This window comes from Hemicordylus capensis, chromosome 3 (genome assembly GCF_027244095.1).
Source record: "Hemicordylus capensis ecotype Gifberg chromosome 3, rHemCap1.1.pri, whole genome shotgun sequence".
Classification (NCBI taxonomy): Eukaryota; Metazoa; Chordata; class Lepidosauria; order Squamata; family Cordylidae; genus Hemicordylus; species Hemicordylus capensis.
This window is the reverse complement of record NC_069659.1, coordinates 120,654,248-120,682,103: the sequence shown is the minus strand read 5'-3', so window position 1 is coordinate 120,682,103 and position 27,856 is coordinate 120,654,248. Positions and strand designations below refer to the sequence as shown.

Here is a 27,856-nt window from a genome sequence, read left to right as displayed (position 1 = left end):
TTTAAAGCAACATTTCTGAAGAATTTGAAATCAAGAGAGTTTGGTTCAGTTACATTTGTACTTCACCTTCTCTTCAGTTGAGACCTTATGGGTGTGTGTGTGTGTGTGTGTGTGTGTGTGTGTGTGTGTGTGTGTGTGTTGAATGTCAAGACTATGATTCTCTCTAAGACCTTGTAAGGAATAGGTATTTCTTATCAGGAATATACTTCTCAGTTTTTCTTACCTCTAGAAGATATTCCTAACCACATTTTTAAATAATATTTTGGTTCAAGGCTGTGTTTCATTAATTTTTTATGCATTTTATTCCACATTACAGGGTTTTTGTTTCAGGACGCTATAGAGATCATCTAAAAAGCATTTAAGTATTTTGTGTGTGTGTTGGGATGTCCAAGATTTAGGCTTCTTCAAGTGATTGGTCCCCTTTCTAGTTTGAATTACTTAGACTCAGCTCTTGTTTAGATATAATCACGACACCTACCTAGGTTTTTTAAATCTCTCAGACAAGAATTAATAGCCGCTACATCTTCTTAGAAGTATTACCTTTTCCAAGTAGGTTTGTATTCCCTATCTTAAGACTTACGTTTGGAGATGATCTGGAATTTCCAGGTAGAAGCATTGGCCAGTTCTGGTTTTTAGACAGATGCACAACCTGGGCAATTGTCTGGATAAGAAGGATCTAGCCACCATTACACATGCCTTGGTCACATCCAGTTTGGCCTACTTGAATGTTCTCTATATAGGGCTGCTTTTTATGAGTGTTCAGAAATCACAGTTGGTTCAGAATGCAGCTTCTTGGTTGCTATCTGGAGCATGCCATGCAAAATTTATAGCTCCAGTTTTGTATTGTACAAAATACTGCATTTTATAATAGGAACGTCCCTGGCTCCTATATGGTTTCTGGGCCCCATTCAATGTGCTTGCTTCATCCCAAGCCTAGATTGAGGCTCTCTTAAGTTTATACAAGAAAGGTAGTACTTTATCTACTCACTAAGGTCATTGTCCAACACCCTGCACTGTGTATCAGATATGCAATGGGTGTCTACATAGGATGAGTCATTTTCAATGTGGCACTAGGGAAATTCTCTTGGTTCCCTTGTTATAGAAATTCAGACAGAATTTTAAAAACCTTTAAGAGAGCTTTTAAGTCAAACTGAATTATTAATTGCTGCTTTGTCTGCTTCTGCACTATGCTCTTCTGGATTTATATTGCTAATTTCTTATCACTTTATACAAATGTTTTGTTCTATTTTAATTGCTATTTTTTGCTGATGTTAACTTGCCATCTGTGCAGATGGAAGGCATAGATATATTTTAAATAAAATAAAAGATAGAATAGGTTTGTTGAACTGCTTTTATTTGTTTTTCAGACTGAAGAAGGCAGCAAAGCTGCAGCTGTCGACAGGTTGTTGGCTGGGGATGAAATTGTCAGCATCAATGACGTGAACCTCTCTGGATTCAGGCAGGAGGCTATTTGCCTGGTGAAAGGCTCACACAAGATGCTAAAGCTTGTGGTGAAAAGGTAAGGTTTTGATTCACAGTGACAAGAAAAAAATAGTCAGTTCAGTTTAACTAAAACCAAGTTACTGAACATTATGATCATTAGGCACACATCTATTTTTCCTTATTTTGCATGTTTGATTTGTGGTGCCATCCATTTTTGTTTTTGCGTTCTTGACAAATATTTCCAAAGTACTTCACTTAAGTTCATTTGGTGCATATTACAACTTTCAAAAATGACATTATATGCTATATTTCTGTATGTCACCAAGTAGTTAATTCCCATAAATCTAGCTATGAGCTACCTTTTCCAGAAATTTAGAAGGATGAAGGGTTTTCAAGTTCTGGTAGCATTTCTCAGTTCAGGAAGTCTATGGAGTGAAAAGCTTGCCTGTACTCACTTGCCGTCACAGCATTTCATAAGAAATCATGATTAACAATCAACATGCACAACATTGAGATCTGGGCATAGCCCTCCCCTATCTCCCCAATATGGTTTTCAAGCAGTGGTATTAAAAAGCCATCCATACCTGAAGCTTTTGCAGCTTCCTATAACCACTTTACCACATGGTGATATGCAGGGCCACCGAGAGCTGGTTTGGGCCCCAGTGGGCTCCCCACGAAGTAAAATAAACATTCCCGCAAGCGCCTCCGTGCCTTCCCACCTTCTCTGCTGCTCCTTTGCGCATTGCCTTTCTCTCTCATGGTGCAGGCACTAGCAGGCAGGGGAGCGATTCAGGCTCATCATGATGATGATGACGACGAGCAGGTGAAAGGGTGTGAGCCTGCAGGCTAATATTATTAAACAGGTAGATACTGGGACTAAATGGCGTCTATCCAGAAGCCTGGGATTAAGTGAATTCATGTGGATCCTTACTGAAATGTGTCTTTGCATGCATGCAATGGTGTGTGTGTGTGTGTGTGTGTGTGTGTGTGTGTGTGTGTGTGTGTGTTTGGAGGTGGATTCCTTTTCTGGTTGGAATACCTTCTCGGGAGTGCTTGTGCTGGGGGCAGAGAAGGTGTACTTAACTGGCAGCACCAACCATCCTTGTATCCCCAGGATGAATGCTGGCCTTTTCCCGGCCCAACCCCTTCCTCTGTTGCTTTCCCTTCTTCAGTGGCTCAGGGAGAAAGTCCATAGTTGAAAGGACTCGGAGGCCTTTTACGGGCCTCCAAACCAATTCAAACGTTGCCTGGCTCAAGGGTTTGACTGTGGGAGGTGGTGGCTTGAAGGGCAGGGGAGGATGCACTTACCTCCCCTGCCACGTTTCCCCCACTGACGCACGTCTTGCTAGAAGCTTGTTGGGGCAGCCGTGTACCTCCCTGCTGCCCCCATTCTGACATTATCTGGAAGTAGCAGCTGCGACTGCACACATTGCTCACTTGCACATTGGCTGCATGCATGTGACATACGCGATGTGCGTGCATGCACGCAGTCTCAGCTGCTACGGCTGGGTACTTATGGATAACATTGGGGTGGCAGGGAGGTATGCTCCCGCCCTGATGGGCTTCTAGCGGGATGTGCGCCGGCAGGGGAAACGCAGCGGAGTAGGGGTAAGTGCATCCTCCCCGGCTGTTTAAGCCACCACCATCCTTCCGTTGAACCGGCCCCTGCCAGCTCTGTGCATATTCCTACTCTTAACAACCACATAGATAGATTTTCTCCAGGATGATCTGTCTTCAGCTTGACTTTTAAGGTCTCTCAGTGGTACATTCATTGCTGTCGTAATCGAGTCCATCCACCTTGCTTCTCTTTCCTACAGTTTTTCACAGCATTATGGACTTCTCAAGGGAGCTGGGTTTTTGCATAAATTATGCATGGAATAGAGGGAGGAGAAAATTTTCTCCCTCTCTCACAACACTGGACCCAGGGGTCATCCCCTGAAACTGGAGGCTGAGAATTTTAGGAGCAACAAAAGGAAGTACTTTTTCACATAGCGCGTAATTAATCTAGGGAATTCTCTGTCCTGGGATGTGGTGATGTCTACCAGTTTGGATGGCTTTAAAAGAGGCTTGGACAATTTCACGCAGGACAGGTCAATGGCTACTAGTCTGGTGGCTGTAGGCCACCTCCAGCTTCTGAGGCAAGAAGATGCCTCTAAATACCAGTTGCAAGGAAGCAACAGCAAGACAGAGGGCATGCTCTCACCTCTTACCTGTGGGCTTCTTAAAGGCATCTGGTTGGCCACTGTGGGAAACAGGATGCTGGACTAAATAGGCTTTTGGCCTGATCCCACAGGGCTCTTCTTACATTCTTACCCAGGTGCCAAATCACAGCTGGATTTTTTCTTCTTCTCTCAACTCACTCTGCGTTCAGTAACCGTAGTCCACAACTTTGAATTTAACTGAAAAGTTTATTTGAATATTCTGAGAAGGAAGTCAGAATTTAAATTGGAAGTTCTGTCTTTCTTCCAACTCCCACTTTGAGTTTAACATTAATTTTCCCCTTTGTTAAGTGACATTTCGTATATGAAAGTTCACTTGACACCGATCTGTCCTTCCTTTCGCTGCTTCCTTTTTGGCTACTATGTGGATAAGCGGGGAAGAGATGGAAGAAAAACTAAAACTTGAGTCTGAATGAAATATGCAGAAAATATGCAGAAAAAGCAGCTTGAGAAATGCTTTCCTAGGTTTAAAAAAAAAAAATCCCTGCATGGGGAAAACGACTAGACATTTTTCCTGCCTTATGTGCTAGTCATTTATATGCATGGCGTGTTTGACATAGGAAGGTTTTCATATGTGATTTTCCACCTTCACTCTGACATGGTGCTGTCTGGGACGGGGAAGGAATGTATTACCATAGATATTTTCTGATTTTCCAAGTAGGCTCTATTCACTTGAACCAAAAGGAAATCGTATTTGGTATTCTCTTCTACAGGTGTTACTCAGGCTGTAAGTGGATTGCTTTTGTATCATGCCCTCTTTGTATGGAGAAGTATGTTCCCCACTTCACCTAACACTATGAATTAGGCACAAGAAAGGTGATTTGGTGATTATCCTAGAAGTCTCCTATGTTGTATTATATTTCCTAGATTTAAAAAATTCCCTATATGATGGGCAGAAGCATCCAAAGAGGAAAGTAGAGATTAAGAGAAATTAATGATCTAATAAAGAAACTATTCAGGAGATAGGGCTTGTTATCTTTTTAAAAAATAGCTGCATACCCATTTTTCCTTTGCACTTTAGCTCTTTTTCTTCTTCTCGCAAAAAAAGAGAACAGGAAATACTTCACATTAAGAATTCCTTAAACTAACTGCTTGTCATCATTGCATACAGAGCCATTGACACTTTTTAAAATAGAACTGGACAAGCCTATATTTGGCTATTTTGGCCCAGCATTGAATGACTCTGGTGCTGTGGCCACAAATACCCACCTGTGGCAATACAGTTATACTGCATGAGGAACTGGTTGGTACAAAATGCTGTTGGAGCCTATTGCAGTCAAAACAGAACATTTTCAGACATGCACTCTCATCCTTCTTCTCTTCCTTAGCCTACCCCAGGACTACCTTCTGGTTAACATTAACATGGAACTGCATCATGTTTAAAGCAAAACATGAAAGGAAGAAGGAACTATGCATAAGGGGGAAAGGACTAAGAGCAAACACAAAATCCTGTGACATTGTCGCAATCTTTTAATTATGGTTAGGAATCCGAAATGTTATATTTGTAATGGGACTAAGTTTAGCCAGATTGAAGAGGAACCTCAATCCGCAGAAACTAGTGTCAGAAAGTGTTCCCTGGTGGCAAGGGGCGGAACTGTGCCTAGACATTCTGAGCTTTGACAAGAGCTAGAGCCTCTTTAACTAAGGTTAGTTAGAGTTTAACTAACTTTAAAGTGCACCGTGTGCTTTCAGTGTGGATATAAATATATGGAATGCTTTTTTCTTGACAAAATACTTAATGTTCATTATTTCTCTTATTGTAATAATGCCCACAAATATTGGCTCATTTTCTTTCTATAAATCAAAAAGCAGAGATAACATGAATCAAAAGATGCATGTAGCAATTAGAATAAACTTTAGGCTCTATCTTGCACGAGAAAATTTAGGTACAGGAGAACTTGACTAATTGCGAACTTGTAATCCACGGTTTCATGTATCTGCGGTTGGGTAATAGACAGCCAACTTTGGCATAGACAAAGGGAAAAAAGGACACATTCGCGTATCCATGGGTTGGGGGTTGGCAACCAATATACTTGGAAAGGGGAATCCTTGCTGAATTCATCTTTACAAGTAAAGGGTTTGGGTTGGAGGGTGGGGGCGAGGTGAAAGGAGGCAGCATTTTACATTTAAAAAATAGCCGCAGACGGCAGCGGAGGCAGTTGGATTGTGGTGGATTTTACCTTTGAAAATCACCAAAGAGCGGTGGCAACAGCAGGGATTGGATAGATCCATGAAGCTCATTTTGTCTTTTTAAAATCATCATGGAGGTGTCTGAGCAGCAGGGATCCCACCGGGATGAAGGAGGCATCAACGGGGACTCATTCCTCCTCCAAGCCGCCCGCCAAACTGACCATGGGTCTGGAGCCCATTTCAAGCCTCGTGATCAGAGCGTGTGCATACTCAAAGAGGCTTGAAATAGACTCCAGACAGGCACCCGCAGTCAGATCGAAGGTAGGCTTGGAGGGATAAGGAGTCCCTGTTGCTGCCTCTGTCATCCCGGCAGGATCCCTGCTGCTCAGCTGGCTCTGTGGCTGTTTGAAAGGACACATTGTGCCCAATGGATCTATCTGAACCTTGCTGTTGTTGCTGCTTCTGCAGCAATTTTCAAAGGTGAAGTGAACCAACTCTGCCACAAATTTGCTCCCATCAGTGGTGATTTTTAGATTTTCACCTGTTCTTTGGCCTTTTGGGGGGGGCAATTTCTTTAAAAACAACCAAGAAAAACCCCTCAATTTTTGGCCCACACCCCTCCCCGAAGAACCTAACCCCCGCTGTTCCATAGCCCCAATGCTATTTGTGGTTTTAGTATCCACAGCATTAGCCAGGAATTGAATCCCCGCGAATACCAAGGTTTTCCTGTAGTGTCTGTGGTTTTAAGAATGTGACAGCCTTTTTACAAGGAAAACATTAATCAGCTCTATAGTTCTATTACAGATAATCATTTTATTCTGTTGATTGGTAGCTTTTCTTCTTTTCTTTTTTTTGCATTTTAAAATTTTATTGGCTTTTACAATAGCTTTACAATTAAGTAAATATTGACTTCCCGCTTACCTGTCTGCGCGGTTCACGTTAACTATACATATAAACCATTGCTATAATAATTCAAAATATACATACTCCACATTACTACTCAATTTTACCCAACCCAACCTGCTGTTATTACTATATTTCAAATCCTGCTGAAAAGTCCATTTTAGAAAAATAGTTCTGAGTAAAGTAAAAGTGGTTCCCAATCTTCTTTGAAACATTCCAAATTTTCATCCCTTATAAGTGCTGTAGGTTTTGCCATCTCAGCATGTTCCAAAATTTTTATCAACTAGTCTTCTTTGAGGGGAATTTTATTGTCTTTCCATTTCTGCGCATATACTATTCTAGCCGCTGTGGTTGCATACATAAAAAATGTTAAATTTCTTCTGGAGAGCTCTCCTTGAGTTATTCCCAGCAGGAAGGATTCTGGCCTCTTAGGAAATGTCATTTTAAAAAATTTCTTCAGGTCATTTATATATCATATCCCAAAAAGCCTTTGCCTTCCCACATGACCACCACATATGAAAAAAAGTTCCTTCACATTGTCCACATTTCCAACGTTTGTTTGAAACATTTTTATACATTAATGCGAATTTTTTCGGTGTCAGATACCACCTATACATCACCTTATAATAATTTTCTTTTAAAGTATAACATGCAGTAAACTTTAAATCAGTTTTCCATATTTCCCCCCAAGCAGCCATATCTATATTATGACCCACATCTTGAGCCCATTTTATCATAGTTGTTTTAACCACTTCATCTCTTGTCTCCTCCAAAAGCAACAACTTATACATCTTAGAGACTAATCTTTCATCATTTTCACACAACTTCTCGAATCTCAACATTTCTTGATTGGTAGCTTTTCAATAACTAGGATTTACATCCTCTTTCATTCACAATATTTTGGACAACACAAAAAAGGTACATATTTAGGCAGATAGTCCAGTGCTGAGAATACATTTAATGAAGAAAAAATAATAATTTAATATTTACAAAGTCATAAATTAATCATCATTTTAAAAGTTTTTGGATGTCCACTGAGTTCATTTTAGATCCTGCTCAGGTTGAATCAGGAAGGCCCCATTCTGAATGTACATGCGCACACACTGCCTTGATTCTGCCGCCCAGAACAAAACTCATTCCTCACAGAGATGGAAAACATTAGAGGGACTACTGCCAACATCTACCACCTGAGGATGTTGCCTCACCTGGCATCATGCAGGAGCCACCCCGCAGACATTTCATAGAGCTTAACACTGGAGAGAGGCAACTGCATACAAGTGCCAAACCTACAGTAAGTTCAAGTAGTTTGCTGTTTCTTTATTTAAAGCAGCAGCAGCAGAAGTTTGATGTGTTTGGTTTCAGCCGCCTTCTTGTAAGTTTTTTTTAAAAAAATCTCTGAAACGCAGTAGGTTCAATAACAAAATCTATGTGGCATCTAAGGGACCCTCTACTTGCTTTGGTGGTGCCCTCACTTTCCTTTTTCCTGTCCTCACTTTATTTAATAACATATAATATAAACAAAAAATCAAACTATGTACCAAAATCAAAACTATGTACCAGCTATTGAAGTACTTGTCCAGTAATGCTGGTGCCTTTGCTCTAAATGATCAAAACAATATAATCTGAATTACATTAATTTTTAACTAATTGGCTAGAATACTTCTAGGACATTTCTCTTTATCTTGAAAACTGGAAGGACTGGGCACTTAGATGTCCACTTTTGGGGTTGGGGCAGAATATATGTAAGGGGCTGGCAATATTGCTGGAGGAAACAAGCTCCCACAGCTGCTGTCTTAGCTACAGCACTGTGAACCAATTGTTGATCATATTGTCTGTATTTCCTGCAGATTGATATGTTTGCAGTGCAGTTCTCTTCTCTTCTCTTTGCTTCTCTTCTATTCTGGGCCAGGAACATTGTCAGCCCTGTTGTGCAATTTTTTTGTTTTTGGTTTTTTGGTCTTACTTTAAAAATCATGCATTGCAAAGAGTCTCTCTCCCTCTCCTCAAAACTAGTAATGGAAAGCAGATCTAGGACTGTGCTCAATCATTTATTTCTACACAGATCTTCCTAACATAATCCAGACTCCTCTTGAGTCACACAAGCACAACCCACGAATTGAAGATGCATAACTGAAGCAGGCTGACCTCTGCCTGCACATCAAGTAACATGCAGTATATAACCATGACAAGCCTGGGTTTTAGGCAAAAAATAAAATAAAATGCCCTCTCCATTAGCGAGCCCTTTCCCTTACAATGAAAAGGACAGCAGCAAGAGGTGACCTATTAAAGTGCCAGACAGGTGGGGTGTTCTCAGTGCAGCGAGAGAAGAATGGGTGTAGTGAAGCAGGGGTGGGTCGTTCGTGAAGGGTGGTGAGGTAGCTTCCTCTGGTAATTGACTGACAGGCCCCATTGCAGTTCCTTTACCTGGTAGTGGCAGCAGTGCAGTCACAGCTCTGCCACCTTGGCCACCTCTTCTTTCTGTTCCCTGACTTTTGAAAATGCAAAGGTAAGGAAAAGAGAGCACGATGAAGGCTCAACTTGCTTCCTATTCTCCATTCTCTGCTTTTTAAAAAAAATCCATAGAGCAGAAGGAAGAGGTAAAGAGGAGGCAGAGTTTTGATGGCAGCAGCAGTCAAAGAAGGGAAGCCAGGAAGAAGGAGCTCTCCATCAGCAAGGAGGGTGGAAAGAGCTCCTTCTCTACCAGTCGGGGGAGGTGGAAGGGAGGAGCTGCACCAGCAGAGATGGGGAGGAAAGAGTCCCTTCTCCGTTGGTGCGAGGCAGAGTAGTACTCTGCATTCATTGCTGAGGTGGGTGCCTTACCATACTGCCTCAGGTGTGATGGGCTTGGACCAGGCCTGGATGAATCAAGCACACACTCTAAGTGACCAGTAGTTTCTTCTCCTGCCCATTCTACTATAGAAAGTCTCGGAGTCCTCCTCTTCTCTCAGGTCACTTAAATTTTGATCATGTGGTGGCATTTAGGATTGCATTTGCAGGAGCTTCCTTCTAATTGAATGAGGGGGAACTCGAGCAAAGACATACAAGCTGGATTTTTTTTTAAAAAAATGCATTTGGCTACTCCTCTGCACATTTAGTAAATATTTGTAGGGCAGTAGGCTCTGCCACATGCACATCTGTTGGTGCATCAGCAAAATGCCTAAGCATGCGCACAAACACCCCTGTACAGTCAGGAACTCTGCAGGATCCTGTTTGTATAGAGAGGTTCCTAAGTGTTTGTCGACTAGTACACATATAGTGGAGTGGAACTTGCCAGCATCCCATTCCTGCCTGCTTTAATTGAACGTGTGGAGGAGCAGCCAAAAGTCTGCTGTCGTAGCCATTCAACAAAAAACCAAAACAAAACAGAACTTGGTGTGGCAAGCCACCCCCAAATTAGAAACCAGTACGCTGTGTGGGTCAACAGCTGGTCAGCTAGCAATTCGTATTTCCTTGATGAGCTAAGATCTGAAGATGCTTTTGCCCTGGCATTCCTACAGTACACTAGCTCTTCATTCAGTTTGAGAGCGAACTATATGCACAGGTTGTGTATATTCTCTCTTGCAGGCATTATTACTAGTCACCTCATAATACGTGTGGTGATTGGGTGTAAATATGATGATGCTGCATCAAGCTACTCCAGGGCCGGACTGGGGGCACTGAGAGGGCGGTGGAATGTATGTGGGGAGGGCATCGGGTTTTCAGCCAAATGGGTACTTAAGGGTGTGAAAGGGCACAGGGGTGCCCTGTGCGTGGGGTGCACCGGGAAGATGCCCTGTTGCCCTGTGGGCCAGTCCGAGCCTGAGCTACTCCATGTAAGCACCTCTGGTTACGAGAATGCTTTCCTATGTTCCACGGTTCTGCTGCCTATTGTTAGTAATTTGGTACTTTGCAGCATAAGCAATACTTGTGCTATATTTCAGTGTTATAAATTTTTTAAAACACACAGAGATGGATATCTGAAGCTTAGAATTTAAGGTTTCCTGCCTGCAGGCTGAAATTCTATCTGTCTACCCAGATGTGTCTTTTCCCCGAGTCTACTGATATGCTTAAATTCAGGTATGTGTTGGTGGGCATGATGACTCTGGGTTAAATATGTGCGTATATCTTTTAAAATGCAAGTTTAATGTGGTGCTGAACTTCCTCTTATATTTGGTTGCTGATAGAATAACAGTGCATTTGAGAAACATATATACATTGTAAATAGAGGATTGTATTTACTCCATTATTCGTGCCAATGTTTGTACATAAATAAAGTGTAGTAAATAAAGTATATGGAGACTGATCTCTGTATGGAAGAGTAAACATGTTGTTTGCTTTCTGGATAAGTTTGTAGGGATGACTATTAATTTAAGATGTCTTTTTTCCTTTTGGTGTTGAGTTTTTCAGTAGTATTAGAGCAAGTGCTCCGGGTATCTTTTGTATTTGTAGTTATGATAAAGGAAGATCAAAGTCAAGCCAGTATTTTAATGTAATATGTATGTTGGGGTATCTTGGATACTGATTCAGTGCTGCTTGAACTCGGTAAGTAACCTTCTGAATTGTGGGATTGTTTTTTTTTTAAATTGTCAAATTATTTGTATCGCATAGGAATCTACAGATTGAATATACAAATATTCTGAATTCAGCAAAAAGCAGCCCTGAGAGGTGATATTCCAACTTTGATAGATGGGGGGTCATCTTGGTCCTTACTAGGATTATTGTAACCAAGAATATGGTTGCACATGTATGTTTTCTAGGCATGTGCCCGAAATGTTTCGGAGGCCATTGTAAAGGCCTCCGAAACGTTTCAGGTTTGGGGCCGTTTCGGCGCCGGCGGGGGTAGCGCTTTAGGGGAGGGGGAGAGTGTACTCACTCCTCCCGCTGCATTTCCCCTGCCGGCGCGCTGTCAGTTTTAAGCCCCTCGGGGCGGCAGCAGTCCTCCCTGCTGCCCTGTTTCTGCCATCGGCCGGGAGTGGCCAGAAGTTGCGAGTGCGCATGCGCCCGTCATGCACGTGTGTACGGCAGAGGGGCGCACACGCACACACAATGTTTTCCTTGGAGGTTCAGGAGTGGTATCATACTCATTCCATCTGATAATTCTTTTCAGTGATATGGAAGGAAGTTGCCCTTGTAATTCCTTCCATACCACTGCATCTGACCACTGGCTCCCCCCTACCAACATCTATTTTTATGCATATACATGCAAAGCACATCAAATAAAATACAGTACAGGGGAAATGAACTGTGATTGTGGCAGGTAGTAGGCTTTAGTGTATACTAGCAGACACGGTGCATAACACCTGCGCCACTAGTTTGTCGCGCTCTTCCCCCCCCCCACGACTCGCTCGCTCGCCCTCTCCCCCCCCGGCGCGGCTCGCTCGCTCGCCCTCTCCCCCCCCGGCGCGGCTCGCTCGCTCGCCCTCTCCCCCCCGGCGCGGCTCGCTCGCTCGCCCTCTCCCCCCCGGCGCGGCTCGCTCGCTCGCCCTCTCCCCCCCGGCGCGGCTCGCTCGCTCGCCCTCTCCCCCCCGGCGCGGCTCGCTCGCTCGCCCTCTCCCCCCCGGCGCGGCTCGCTCGCTCGCCCTCTCCCCCCCGGCGCGGCTCGCTCGCTCGCCCTCTCCCCCCCGGCGCGGCTCGCTCGCTCGCCCTTCCCCCCCGGCGCGGCTCGCTCGCTCGCCCTTCCCCCCCGGCGCGGCTCGCTCGCTCGCCCTTCCCCCCCGGCGCGGCTCGCTCGCTCACCCGCTCGCCCTCTCCCCCCCCCCGGCGCGGCTCGCTCGCTCGCCCTCTTCCCCCCCGGCGCGGCTCGCTCACTCACCCTCTTCCCCCCCGGCGCGGCTCGCTCACTCACCCTCTCCTGACTCTTCCCTCCCTTCGGCCCCATTTCATTCTCCCCCCTGCCCTAGTTCTTTCCCATCCCCATATGCACCTTTGATTTGGACTTCCCCCCATTCTTAGCCTGATTACTGCTTTCTCTCCCCCCATCACTGCTTTCTTTTCTCCTTGGCCTGCCACCACCTTCTACAGTATTTCCTCAGTGCTTTCTCCCAGTGCCTCTTTCTCTCGCCCTCACTTTTCTCCTGTCTCTGGCTGGCCTGCCAGCACCTCCTCCAGCGTCTCCTCGGTGCTTTCCCCCGGTGCCTCTTTTTCTCACCCTTGCTTTTTCCCTGCCTCCAGCAGGCCTGCCAGCTCCTCCTCCAGCGTCTCCTCGGCACTTTCCCCCAGCACCTCTTTCACTCACCCATTCGCTTTTCCTGTGCTTCACCCAAACTAATTCCTCTCTCCCTTCTCGCCACGGCTTTTGGCCCCGGCCAGCCTTTGTTTTGTGACCCTGCTTGCCCCCGCCTGCCGCCATTTTCTTTTTCAGCCATTGCCTGCCCCATCACTGAGCAGCAGCTCCACTCCTGCCTTTTCATTGGTTGTGGCTGCAGTGGCTTGCCACGCATCCCAACATCCCCACGCATGCCGGCTAAGAGAATTAAGTACAGATACACTTACAGATTTACTTATTTATTAACATAATTTTATACTGCCCAAAACCTATGTCTGTGTATAGACAGTGGCCAGCGAAAACTGTAAGGTGTTCAGTTCTGAAAGCCAAATTTCCTAGATAGGAATCTCTTGTTGAGCCCTATAGCTTGAACTTATCAGTTCTGTTATAGGTTTTTATACTTAAAATGTTGTCAGTGATTGACATTTGAATAATTGGTGATATTTCATAAGCATGTGGCATTAATCTGTTTAGTTGCATTAATTTGGAGAGTAAATAGCAGTTTAGTTGCATTAATTTGGAGAGTAAATAACAGTTTTCCTACTCAAATTTAGTAGCTGTTTTCTTTTCATTTTAAAAAGTCAAATCATGCCTATCAATATCAAAATCCGTTTCAAGTTTTTCAGTAGCTTTTATAGCTTGTTTCCTTTTCCCCTCTTTTATTAAAGTGGCGTTGTCAGTTTCAAAAGATATTAGTAAGGATTATATTTTTAACAATCAAAAGATATTACTTCTCTAACAAAACTTGTGTATAAAAACTATTTTCTACTTCCTCATTTTCTTAGAAAATAATTGGTTCAAATTTTATAAACCTTTTTCATTTCCAAATTCAAACATGTTGTTCCCAGGGTTGATGCTGTGAAGTTGCCTTCTATTGAAGCTTTGCAACTTTGGATGATCCAATCATGGTATGATAGACAGGGTGAGGGCTGATCGTTGCAGTTCAGAATAATCTGTGTGCTTTAAGAAACACTGGGACTGCTCCCGCTTGGAGAGAGGAAAAGGCACACATGATTCAAAGACCAAGTGATGAATCGTGTGAATTGTCACATACTGTTCTGAATTGTAACATGAGTAACTGTCATTTTATTACATTGGAAAGCGCATCATATTGAAAAGCACATTTTAACCTTATATTAAGTATGGTTAAGGCATGTTTGACTAGTTTATCCAAAGGAAGTGAATGAGAGGGTCAGGTTTAGTAAACATGAGATCATCTTAATTCTAGTTCTCCTTATTTCCTCTTCAACTCTACAGATTTTGAGATTGTGAATATGTGTCATGACATGACAGGAGTGCAGAAAATCCTACTGTTTGGAGTCTGCCTACCAACCCCATTTTAATTCATTAAAGGGATTAATTAATTAATTAATTCAACCCCAATTTAAATTTGGATATCAAAATCGCACTCCAAACAATCAGAACGTTCCAGTTGGGGTCATTATGTTCCACGCTCAGAACAGGCCCTTCATTTGAAGGGCATTCTGTTCTGAACTCGGAACACTCAGAATGGCCCATTTTGAAGCACAATGTTCCAACTGTGAAATGGGGGCACATTTTTTGTTTATGCCCCATTATTGCATCTGTAAATCATATATCATAACTGCAGTCAGGATGATGCAAGATTAAGGAACTGTAAAAGTGGTGTGATTGGGTCACACACCCCACTTCTGAAAGCTGTGTACGATTTGCTGCAAACTAATAATTATACAATATTCAGGAACTAGCTTAACCCTCACAGAGCATCTGTGCGCTAGTACTTGCTTGCTCCCCTCACCCTGTGCCACAGCCCTTCTCACCTCAGATATCTTTCCACCATCATCTGAGCCACACTCCTGTTCCTCCTCCTCCTCCTCTATCCAGTTGCTTCTATCCCCCTCACCCCTTTTGGTTTCTTGTCCATCCCTTTACTCCATCCCCCTCACTCCTCTTGGTCGTGGCTGCAGCATTGCTGGCACCTATTGGTCAAGCTGCAGACCCCTATCCCCAGAGACCTCCGCACCCTCACCCTGCTCCTCCCCACAGGAGCAGCAGCAGCAGTGGTTGACTGGGCCCTTTTTCATTGCCACTGCTGCCATAGCCACTCATTCCTCTCAGGCCGCTGACAGGCCCAGGCCCCTCCCTTGCCTGCCTGCCTCCCTTTGCCAATGGCCTTGGTAGCCCCAAGCAGCAGCAGTGGTCGACTGGGCTGGAGATTCTGGTCAAGTTCCTCCCTAGAGATAAATAGATTATCTGCACTTTTCAGTACTATTGCTTGTGCGGGGTTGGTGACATGGATCTGGTGTATACTTACAGGTCTGACACTGGGGAGGATTTCTCAAGACTCTAACAGGGCGACGAAGATCATGCCTATGGATAACTGTGCATGAATTTTCCTGAAACCCTTTCCATGGAGTCCTGAGGGTTTCTGTTTTCTCCCCTGCTCTTGTTCAGTGGGTAAATTAAGCCAATAGGTAAGGTATGAGGAGGCCATAGCATATTCATGTCACCTTGCTGATATTACCTTGATCTGATCCAAACCCTGGGCTTATCCAGGGCTGGCACATCTGCTAGGCAGACCTAGGAAGTCACCTAGGACACCAATTCTTGGTGGATGCACCCAGCTCCATGGGCAGAAGTTAAGTGGGCAGGGCTCACCTGCTAACTGATTCTGGCTTGCTTTCTTCCTCCTCTATCCTCAGTGCCCTCTGTCCCCACCCTCTCCCTGCCTCAGTCCCCTTTGTTACTGGTGTGGCTGCTCAGGAGGGAGCCTCCATCCTGATTTCCATCCTGCCTGTACCCCAAACAGGAAATAAGTGATATGTGTGACAGTTGGCTTGGTTGTAGTTGAGCCTGGAAACTCCTCACAGCACCGTTAAAAGCTACCTTTCAGGGAGACCAAGATTTTGGTTGGTCCTGAGGATTGCAAAGCCTGCTCTGCCGAGGGGAGAGAGGTGACAGCAATAGAAGAAGGGTAGGTTTCGGGTGATCTCTCATCTCCTCAGCTTTGCCCTCTCCCATTGTATCCCCAAGCCAGCGTATAGGCTAGTCATTCACTGTTCATCTGCGTAGGCTGATCATTCAACAATGAATGAGCAGTCTACAATACATGGTTAAATTTAAAGTCAAGGATCCACACTTCTTGTCTGGGGGGGCAGGCGGGACACCAAAGTCAAACATGGCCTAGGGCACCAAAAACCGTAGGGCCAGCCCTGAGCATATCAGCATTTTGCCTTGACTAAACTGATTGTGTGTTAGCTGATTGAAATGGAATCAAATCTGTGATGATGAGATGTGGCAGGCCTTGTAACCCAGGAGTAGATGGCCACCTCCCATTCATAGAATTTGAACTTGTTTAACAACTCCAAAAACGTTTTAATAGACATTCAAAGCTAACAGTTAACAAGCCATGGACAGATTGTTGGAAAGCTGTTTTACAGGGAAGGAGATAGAAAGAGAAAACATTGGATTTCTCAATCCCAAATCTTTTGCTAGACAAGAACTGGGAGAATCTCAGCCAATCCCTTTAACAAGTCCCAACCTCCCTGGAATTTAGCAGCACTTGTGCTAATTGGTTTTTTAAAAAATATATTTTAATACAGGGCAAAAATGTTAAATTTTGACTCATAATTTATGGTAAAAAAATTGATTGGAAGGCTGGGAGATGGAGATTAATACATTATAAAGATTCTTTTTGGAAAAAAGTGCATAATATTTGGCAACCAGAACTGAAGATTCCCAAATCATCAGTTTTTTCTAAGAAATCTGCTGTCTAAGGCTGCAGTCCCTTATAGACCTACCTGGGAGTAAGTCCATTGAACTAATCAGAAGTGGTTTCAGGTGACCTTGACAGAAGGGATTCCAGCTCTTAGTGGAGTTTTTCCTGGAGGTTTTTTCCCCTTCAGTACTTTTCAAAATATCATTAAAATCTCAGAATTGCTTTCCAAGACACTCCAGGTCAATCCTGCAGCGCCGTACTGATCCCAGATGTAACCTCTGTGACCATAACCTTTGTGTAATAGTAATGGAGGTGCTATCTCTGAACCTCTCAGATAAGAGAGAATTCATGAACTCTGCTTGATAAATTGCCCTCCTACCTGGATGGTTCTGTGATAGTCACTCCACTACCATGACAAAAAGGTTTTGCTCACAGTGGTTGCTTCTAAGGGATTAGTGGTGGGACTTCTAAGGCCTTTGGACCTGCATAACTGATCAGTGATGCCAGCCCCTGATGGCTTCACAGAAACTAGTGGGGCTTACTTCTTACTATACAGGCATAGACTGTGCTGCAAGTTTTGTTTTTATATTACAATTGTTGTTCACCTGTGCTGTTTTTCAAGTAATTTCACACATTATAAAATTATATACATTAGGATTATAAAGTGCAAAAGACTTAAGATAATTAGCCTTGTGACTTGTATACAAGTAAAAAGTCTGAGCAGTTTGGTCATTTTCACAAATGGTGTTTAAGGTTTTTTAAACTATGATTATTTATTTTGGTTTCCTTTCCATGTTCCTCGTTTTATAATTTGTTGTTAAACTGTTCCGCTCTGTATACCATATTAACAGATTTGGCAAGTGATGCTACAGATTAAAAGTATGTAATATGTTATATTCACAAGGCTTTCAAGCCCACCCTCTCTAAGCTCTGCCCTTTGCTGTAAGCACCCTCTGGTAGATATTGTTTTTCTGACCCAACTGATTAACTACAGCAAGCGAAAACATTACTATAGTAATGTAAGTAAAATTGCGACATCGAGTCGGTGTTGACTCCTGGCGACCACAGAGCCCTGTGGTTGTCTTTGGTAGAATACAGGAGGGGTTTACCATTGCCTCCTCCCGTGCAGTGTGAGATGATGCCTTTCAGCATCTTCCCATATCGCTGTTGCCCAATATAGGTGTTTCCCATAGTCTGGGAAACATACCAGCGGGGATTCGAAAATATCTTGGTGGAGGGGGAAAGAGAGCCAGAGCACGCTGTTGTATTCTATCCAGTAATCTTTTATGTTTCGTTGTTTAGAAGTTTGTCCCAATGGAGATTCTGAAAATAGACGGGGTGGGGGTTGAGTTGGAAAGGAGAAGAAGAAAATGTTTTTTCTCAATAAACTCTTAGCTGCTGATGGTTTCTCCAGCTTCCTGACCTGCACAACCCTGAAGGTACTTTTTTCCTTATCAGTCCTGGACTCTGTTTTTCACTGGATGCCCACTGCCACATGTCTCTGATCCCACCGCCACCTTTTTTCTTGTCCACTCCAGGAGGATCTGTTCTTCCCTGGAAACAATGGAGATCCTGTTTCTGCAATTACCTCTTCACTATGCAGACTCCTAATTTTACTCCAGCAAAGCAGAAGGCTATATTGCTTCACTGCATGGACCCTGAAGGCCAACAAATATATAATTATTTGCCCTTTCTTGCCAACTTGGAAGGGGATGCCAATTCTTATGAAGCTGCTCTTCAAGTCTTAGGTGATCATTTCAACCCTACTTTGAATACGATTGCTGAACCTTACAAGCTCTATTCTAGATCCCAACTGCCTGGTGAATCTATCAATCAGTATGTCACAGCATTGTGTGCCTTAAGTGTGACCTGTGAGTTTGCCAGCTTTACTGATGAAATGATCAGGGATCAAATTGTTATGAAAACAAACTGCTCTTAACTGCATGAAAAAACTGTTATTGGATAGGAAACTTACCTTGGGTAAAGTTATAGAGATGGCTAGGAGGGTGGAAACTGCTCTTCACTGTGCCAAATTGCTTTATTTGGTACTCCTAAACCCATTTCCTGAAATCCAGGCTGTTCAGTCTAAATCCTTCGAAACTCAATCTTCTTGTACGGCACTGCCCTAGAAAGTGGCAGCACAATAAAGGAGGAACCAGTGAGTCTTCCAATCTGGCCACAAAGCCCACAATCTGCCCATAAAGCCAGTTTTGCTCACTGTCCTGAACAGTAAGTAGGTCACTTGCAACTGGTGTAGGGGGAAAAGAAAGGGGTGGGGGCACACTTTGCTAAGGTTTCCAAGTCTGCTGTCCACTCCATTACTGATTCACTATATGATAAGGATGAGGCAGATGAACCACTTCCTGACAGCGTATTAAGTGTGACAGAATCAGAGCTGCTTCTCCACATTGTCAAGTTAAACTTAATGGCCATGAAGTGCTGATGATGGCTGATACTGGTTTTCTGTACATTAGCATTTCTCATCTGCTTTGCAAGAAACTCCTTACTACATCAGATTTGTACCTGCAGTCTTCAGACATCCACAAATGAGGATTTTGAGTATCCCTATTGCCATAAATGGATACTCCACTGCAGAAAGGTACAAAGGACGTACTGCAGAAGTGAATGTGTATGTGTCACAAAAGGGAGTTTCAATATTGAGCTGGAAACATCAGATAGATCTACAGATAGTATTAGACACAAATAGTGTGGAACCCAAATTACAGATAATGGAGGATCCATATGCTGATATGATTGCTGATTTCTTGGACATTTTTGCTGGTACACTTTGGAACTGCAATACTTTTCAAACATAACATTCAGACGAAGACAACCTGTACAACACAAAGTGAGGAACATACCCATAGCATCGCACCAACCACTTAGTGGAGCTCTTAAGACTACAGCATGCTGACATTATAGAACCTGTTGATTCATCAGAATGGGTCTCTCCCATTGTTATATGGAAATAAAATGGTACATTTCAAATTTGCCTAGATTTAAGAGAGGTGAAATCTAACATAGTAGTGGATTTCCATCCATTACCCAATATCAATGAAATGCTGCTTACTCTGGAAGAGAGGTCTCAGTGTTCACAACTTTGGACTTGTCTTCAGCCTATCATCAAGTTCCTCTGCTCAAAAGTTCTCGCAAATGCACAGCCTCATTATCCCAGAGGGTCTTTTGGATTAGCGTTCAAAAATGATGCATGTAATTTTTAGGACTGCGGATGGCATCACTTACTTACAGGATGACACTTTAGTGTATGACAAAACCATTGAGGAGTATGATGCCAAACTGACAGTCTTAATAAAAAGCCAACAACATGGGCTTATCTCTGCAGAGAAATGTCGGGTTTGCACACACTTGGTGACATACTTGGAACACACAATATTCCATACTTGTGGCATACATCCCAAAGTGGCATACATCCCAAAACACGTTACCTGAACCATACATGCACATAGTGAGTGTCTCTTCTCAGTGAGCTGGTGCTGAGGGTTGATCATTTGGTGACACCAATGTCCTTACAAGCAAAAGTTATCAAAATTGCCCACAAAGATCACCTGATCATGAGCTTGACTAAAAAGTGAATCAGATAAAGTTTTTGGTATGGGCAAACACATTGAAGATGTGATCAGGCACTGTATGGCTTGTGCTGTATCTGACAAGAAGACTTTTACCATCCCCTTGACTCCAGGAGGGTATCTCAATGATCCCTGGGGAAAATATGCTCTGGATATAATTTTGCCTTTTGATAACCAACCCACAAAACAAAGATTTGTTATAGTGATGGTGGATTACTATTCCAGGTGACCAGAAGTTTTATTTGTTAGCAACATTACTACAAACAAGATGATCCAGTTCATGGTTTCAGTTTTTGCAAGAGAAGATCTTCCTAAAGAATTCATGGCTGACAATGGGACAAGGCTTTCATTTGAAATGGAGCAATATTTGTATAACCACGGGATAAGACTATTTCCTTGTACCATCTTCGAGGGAATGGCTTAGTGGAAAGAATTAACAAAAGAGTAGCAAAAGAAAGTTTACAACTGGCTACTACGCAACAACAACCCTGGAAAGAGGCAACCCATGGAACTCTATTTGCTTAGTGAACTACTCCTCATTCCATTACAGAAAAATCACCTTTTTGAACTGCTGAGAGCCTGCAAAGCTACCACCAAACTTACCCAACAGCAACACCTGATAGGGCTTTCCATGCCATCTCACCCTGAGGATGCAGGGATTTGTGACCAGGTAAGGGAGAAGCAACAGAAATACAAATTGTACGAGGATGTAGATCAGAAATGGGGTGCAAAACAGCAAACACTTCAGGTGGGGAACTTCGTTCAGGAACAAAATAATCGAAATTTGTGGAGATTCTGTCATATTGGGTGATGGGAATAAATGGAACAGTTTGTGACTTCCCAGCATACATATTATGAGAAAAAAGGGAAGGGAGTCTGGTCTCAAGAGAGGAAGTGGGGAGGGCTTTGATCTTGCCTCCAGTTATGACCTCACAGATGAGGCTGATAAAAGTGATGGACAATTCTTGGTACCGGAAAAAGCATCACTAACAGTTCCTGTGCCAGGGATCCCAAGAAATAGGTGGTGTGACAGGAGACCACCTAAAAGACTTTGTCAATTTTAAATTAGTTGAATTCTGGTTGTTATAATGGGAGGAGTGTGTTGTATTTTATCAATATCTTTTATGTTTTGTTTAGAAGGTAGTCCCAGTGGGGATCCTATAGAGAGTGTATGTGGTGGAGTCAGAAAGGGAAAGGGAAGGAAAAGAGAAGGAGAACATGGAGTTGTTTCTCAATAAACTCTTAGTTAAATCTACATAAGATTACTTTGTGTTTGTGAAGGAAGCAGCTATAAAACAAGTGCCATGGGTATGGGATTGTCTGAACACAAATGTGTTTCACATCATTTGTTTGTGAGTAGCTTCTGTCAACAGACATTTCTTGGACAAAAAAAGGACTGATGTGTTCAATCTAGAAGAAGAAAGAAAATTCATGAACTAGTTTGTAATAGTAAGGAAAAAGACTTGGGTTGGGTGTGTGTGTGTGTGTGTGTGTGTGTGTGTGTTATGATCAGACACTCATATAGAATTGACTGAAAGTCCCTTTGTGAGGTGTTTCATGTCCACTTGTTATGGAACCTTACTTTTGTACTAAGGTACAGAGTCCACAGGAGCACATAAGCGAGCCCTGCACCAATATATTCCTTAACCTCCTATGTTCTTGATACACAGAGTTTATCTACAGAAGCAAATACTATACACATGTGTGTACATTCGTACGTACATACATACACAATCTAAAGAAGCCAAGATCACATGGGGTTATGATTTTTAAGCCTTGAATTGCCTAACCTTAATAGGGCCTTTTATTTTAAAATTCTCAAACTGTCTTTCTACAGGATGTGCCCAACAGTGTTCCCTGTAAGAGGGATTCCCAGATGTTGTTGACTGCAACTCTCAGAATCTCCAGCTGCAATGGCCTTTGGGGATTCTGGGAGTTGTAGTCAACCACATCTGGAAATCCCTCTTACAGGGAACACTGGTGCCCAAGGTGGTATACAGCAACATTAAAAAACAATATATTCAAAACAAAACCTCATCAAAGCATATATTGCAGAACAGAACAACCTTACTTCAGTCCATTGCCCTGATGAAACAAAGTGCCTTTTAGAATACAGCGGAGTTGTGATCATACCAAGCTGTCATGTTGCAGTTGTGAAGCAAACAAGCTTGCATCCATTACCGAACAATCAGCCTAGAGAATCCAGATTTCCCCTCTGGCATTCTGGAGTATTTTATCTAGGTCAGTGGTCCAGAGAAAGAAATAAGGAAGGCAAGTATCCCATTTCTAACAATAGTTATCTCTGTCTTTTGGAACACACATGCTCATTTTATAAAGTTGGAGAAGCCTTATGCAGTACAGAGATCCATTTGTGAAGAAGTACATTTTTACAGAACAACCTAGAATCGATTTTCAAGCACCCCTTGACTATTTCTCCTTGACTGGGTGCTTCAGGCATTATTTATTAAACAATTGCCCAGCAAAATCATATGTGTGACTAATCAAAACCTTTGCTGCCCCCTTACGTTAATGCAGTAATAAGACTTCTTTGTGACTCTAATTATATCCACTAAGCTCACTCGCAGGCGGCACACAGATTAAGCAGGAGGGGAACCAGCTCTGTTCAGAAGGTTGCCGGGATTTTGTTTTCCTATGCTGGAGAGCAGCCTCTTTGGCTGATATGCAAAATGAGGTTTCACACCACTGCATAATATTGGCAATTGTTATTAAAGAATGTAAGTTGTATTTAGCATTTTTCCAGTCTTTTTTAGTATCTAAACCTGTTGTTGCATAATTTAAGCATTAGGCTAGTAAATATCTGTTCTGCTCCCCTCCATAGCTAGCTCTTTTGGACTATTCCATTGACTAGGTAGTCCCAAAGCTAACAACACTGATTAACAGCACAGCACAGATGTTTGTGGGATCCCTGTTTATATCACCATTTGAAGGATTTGATATCTGGAAACACACTGAGGGAAGTGGCATGAATTTTCACCTAGGACACCTAGGTTCTGATAGACGGTATGTATTTGCATTGTAATATTTAATGGAGTTTTGTTGTAGAAAACAGAAATTGCAGCAAATAGCTGCTTTTAGGAGATAGTTTGATAGGCAAACAGCATAAAGGGAAAGTTAAGCTCCACACTCCATACTACAGTCCTGATCAGGATTGGGCTTCTGGTACCTGCTTTTTATGAAAAAGACACTTGTGGTTTTAGGTCTCTTAAACATACATTTAGGTGAACATGTAGCTTGGTCCCAAAGAAAGAACTACATTTGCTTTCTGTGATATATATTATAAATTAAGTATACAGCTGTTTCCAAACGGTGTGTTGCATCTTTTGATATTCTTAAAAAGGTCTTTAATTCTTAAAAAGGTCTTAAAAAGATATTCTTAAAAAGGTCTTTTTCAGAACTGTTTATAACTCTTTATGGCTTTTGTTTAATGATTGGAAATGTCAGATTAGACACTCAATTCCCTCCGCCAGTGCCAGTGCATTTAGATAAATGTTTTTCTCTAACGGATAAATGAACTGATGCAAGGGTGTGTTAGCTTGTTTGAAGCCTGTTGAAGTCAAAAGAAACTTCCCTGGCTCCCTACTATTTTTCGAGGCTCCCTGCTATTCTCTGAATGTGGCATGTTAGTCGTAATTTTTCAGCCCTTGCTGTGACAAAAGAGAATACTGATTATGTTATGAAATAGAATACTAAAGTCCCTGACGCAGGTCATATCCCCTGCTATCTTGCTATAAGGTCTCTTGGGAAGGGAGCTGTTTGTATGGTGAACTGTTCATTGGTGTTCTGAATCCCGTAGATTCAAAGCGTTATACAGTGACTCAGGGGGATTAAAGCAAAACAATAAGCCAGAGAGCTAGCAGGAGGTTGCTGCTAATTGATCTATTGCCAGAGTGATTTAAACCAGGAATTAAACTGTTTGACAAAAAGTCCTGTTTTGCTTAATTTAAATGTACATGTCTACAACTGAGGAAGAAATCACTTTGAGACATTGGTATAGAGTAGCAAACAGCAAATTATTATTCTAATTATTCCATAAATGTTGACATAATTGGGATTCTACTTGTTTTTGGAGACAAAGGTTATATATTTAACTGGGGAGACCTGAGTTCAAATCCCCATTCAGCCTTGATACTTGCTGGGTGACTCTGGGCCAGTCACTTCTCTCTTAGCCTAACCTACTTCACAGGGTTGTTGTGAGAAGAAACTTAAGTATGTAGCACACTTCTCTGGGCTCCTTGGAGGAAGAGCGAGATATAAATGTAAATAATAATTATATATTTGACTATTTTCCTTTCTAATCATGGTCACTACCACTTTATTGATCTTGAAATGTTTTTAGCCAAGGTAGAAACATAAGACAGCCACTTCAAACGTTGCACAGTTCAGTGTAGGAAGAGCATTAAAAAGTATGTGAAGATCATCAAATATAATAACATACGTATCTGTTTCACTGTATTCAACAGTGGACACATCTGGAAAGTTGGAGCAGCATGTGGCTTCAGAATGTGACAATATGCAGTGACTTACATACACATTACAGAATAACATGAGATTTCATATGTTTATGTGATTTCATGTTTGAAGTGGTCCTGAGAATGCAGTGAATAAAAACATCGTTCTTTCTATTGCTTGGTTTTATTTTGCACTCATGCATCTGTCAACAGCAATCTTTATAGCTAAAACGGTCTTTTCTTTCAGTAAGAACTACAGAAAAGTTCTCAGTTTGAAATTTGTTTTTTTCATATTATGGGTGCAATGCATTTCTAGAAAAGTATTGGTGGGGGGTGGATTATCAATATATCTGATTTATTTTTACAAGCCTCAAAATGGCCTCATACAAAAATGACATTGACAGGGGCCCTGCAGTGAGGAACTTTTCAAAAGTTTCAGTTCCTCATGGACATGGCAGTTCAACCTGTCCACCAGATAGTTGGGACAAGCAGCTCCAAATAGTATAAGAAGGCTCCCAAGCCCACAGCCAGATGTACAATCCTGCAACACATCCGTGATCTCATCCCTCTGTTGCTTCCAGTGTAATGCATGGTGCCTATGCTTATATGAGAGAGAAATTTGGCCTGGCCTTCCAGGGTTTTTTAATAGTTTTAATTGGTTTTAATGTTGTAGCCTGGTTTTCAGGGTTATTTTAATTGTTGTGATTTTTAATTGCTGTTTTGTGATGTGCTAATTGTTAACTGTTGTTTTATACTGTTTTATAATTTTTGTTTTAATTGTTAACTGATTTTAATTGTTTTGTTTTAATTGTAAACTGCTCTGAGCCATTTTGGAAGGGCGGTATTAAAAAAACCCCAAATAAATAAATAATAAAATATTTATTTATTTATTTATTCATTCATTTTTATACCACCCTTCCAAAATGGCTCAGGGCTGTTTTAGAGGAGGGATCCAAAGAAAACCAGGAAGCGAGTGCAGCATTCAGCAGTGTGATAGCAGCTGGAGCAAAAGGACATTTTCTGTTGGCCACTCTTTCTTGGTGCATGATCGAAGTCATAAGGGTGAACCATACTGTGGCTGAACTGCAGATGTGGAGGTGCACATTCAAACGTACACAAGGAGAAGCAGCTGCTATGTCCCTTGTGTGTCAGCACCATAAACACCAGGTGCTCCACCACGTCCAGCCGATCATTAGCTCAGTGAAGGCACTGCACCCAGAAAAGGCACAGCTTTTGTTCTAGTTATTTGCTGGTACAAGAGATGCCATGGAGTTGCATACCCATTAACTTTGAACTGCAAAACAGGTTATTAAATATCTTATTTCTAATAATGAAAAAAAATAGTCTTTTATTTTTGTTAACTGAGGTAAAACCGCCGTTTTCTTCTGGACTGCAAAAATGAGAAATTCATACTCCTCTGGAAGTTAGTTCTTGGTTGCATCACTGATTCATTTTTGGACGTTGCAATCAGTCTTCAATTTCCCGCTGTCTCCAGCTTAATATATAGGGTGCCAAACCCTAACAGCAAGAGAGGGACTATTCTGTCTTTTTAAGCTGCAAATTGCTGAAGAGACGACAATCTGATTATTTCATTCACAGTAATAAAGTAATATCACTTTAGTATTCAGCTAAAACATAACACTTGAACTTATGTATGGGTAGTAGGACATTTTATTTTTAGTTAAACAAATTGCAAATATGCTTTTCTGTGATTTGTTTCAGCACTTCATAGCAAAGGCTTTTTTTAAAGGTGCACAAATTAGTTCCTCGTTCAAGGGGTGCAAGCTTCATGGGAGGCTCACACAACTAGTTTCCTTGGAGCAGTAACCTTCTGGCGTCTTCAGCTTCTGTGTTTAGACAGAAGCAGAGTATAAGCCAAGAGTGAAGCTTATATCCATATCCATATCCATATCCATATCCATATCCATACAGCTTCATATTCCAAGGAAAGCACTCAGGAAAGGTATGGATCTAAACACAGGAAGATAAATGCAAATGTGTTCCAACTATAGAAGCTGTGGAATAATCTTTCATCATTGGTGGTGGTCAGTCAACAGGAAAACCTGACCTGTGAGCACAGCTATGAATCTCCTTTCTGTATCATATGAAGACAAACATAAGGCATCAGTAGGCTAGCCATCTGTCAAGGTGTTTTTTTAATTATCATATAGAGCCATTGTGCAGTAAGTCTATAGCTTCATTGCTGCTAAGAAAGAAAAGAAAACCCACACACCTTGGAGACCACTAAGAGCTTGACTGCATTTTGCCTTTGCACGCAATTAAATAAAGAAGGAGAGAAACTCTGAGCCATTCCAGATCAAGTATCTGATGATAAATTAGTTAAAACTAACAGTTGCTTGCAGCTCAGTTTCACTGAATTAAATGCATGAATTTCCCAGGTTGTATCAATTAAGGAAAAAATGCAACTTGGGCTGCTGTCCTATTACCACACTAGCTTGTTTCAGCTTCTCCAATATTTTGAAAGGGTGTACAAGTAAGCTTGTGTTCCTTATGAGCTTTTGTTAATGTTTTCAGATTTGCCAATGCAACCAACTTAAAACTTATTTATTGTTAAATGTATATACCACCTTTGATTAAAAAACCCCAAGGTACATACAGTTTTTCCTCAGTTATACAATAATAAAGGCACTCCTAGGTCATCTTTCACGTCACGAGGGACATCTACTGCAAAGAGGTAGAATGTATTTTATGGGCAACACTTGGTTTATGTATTTGTACTTTGTGAAGCTAAAGTTGTATTTTCCTATATATAATGTTTTGATGTAAACTGCTGTTTTGCAATACAATGCAAAAAAGAAGCAGGGTTTACTTTTTTTTTTTTTAAGGAGAAATCAGTACTGCATTTGGTAGGTTTGGAAATATCAGATGGCAAATTGTCTTGGTGCAGGGAGGCTTATAAAACGTGTCAAAGAACATTTTTGTTAGTATGTCAACATGATATGTCTTTGACAAGCAAGTGCCTTTTTATAATGAGAAGAATATACGGTGGGATAGCAAGCAAGAAGAGATCTGTCAGTGTAGAATTACCAGAGATGTCATAATGTAGCCCCATCTGCTATGTAACATTGGTGAAGTGCTATAACTGCTTCATAGCATAGATGAAAATGGCACGAGATTTGCATTGAGGACTTTAAAAAACATTT

At 42.0% G+C, this 27,856-nt stretch overlaps 1 protein-coding gene across 4 annotated transcripts in view; it reads left to right on the top strand.

The window, feature by feature from the left end:
- Positions 1–27,856, top strand: part of SHROOM2 (shroom family member 2) — a 176,769-nt gene that overhangs the window by 85,622 nt on the left and 63,291 nt on the right. For 2 of the 4 annotated variants that reach the window (XM_053311753.1, XM_053311754.1), the window contains exon 2: positions 1,368–1,519. In XM_053311753.1, the coding sequence (XP_053167728.1) occupies positions 1,368–1,519 (152 nt within the window). Of the gene's footprint in view, positions 1–1,367; positions 1,520–10,641; positions 10,752–23,202; positions 23,245–27,856 lie in introns of those variants that run through there. The other 2 variants (XM_053311756.1, XM_053311755.1) reach the window with 2 other exon arrangements.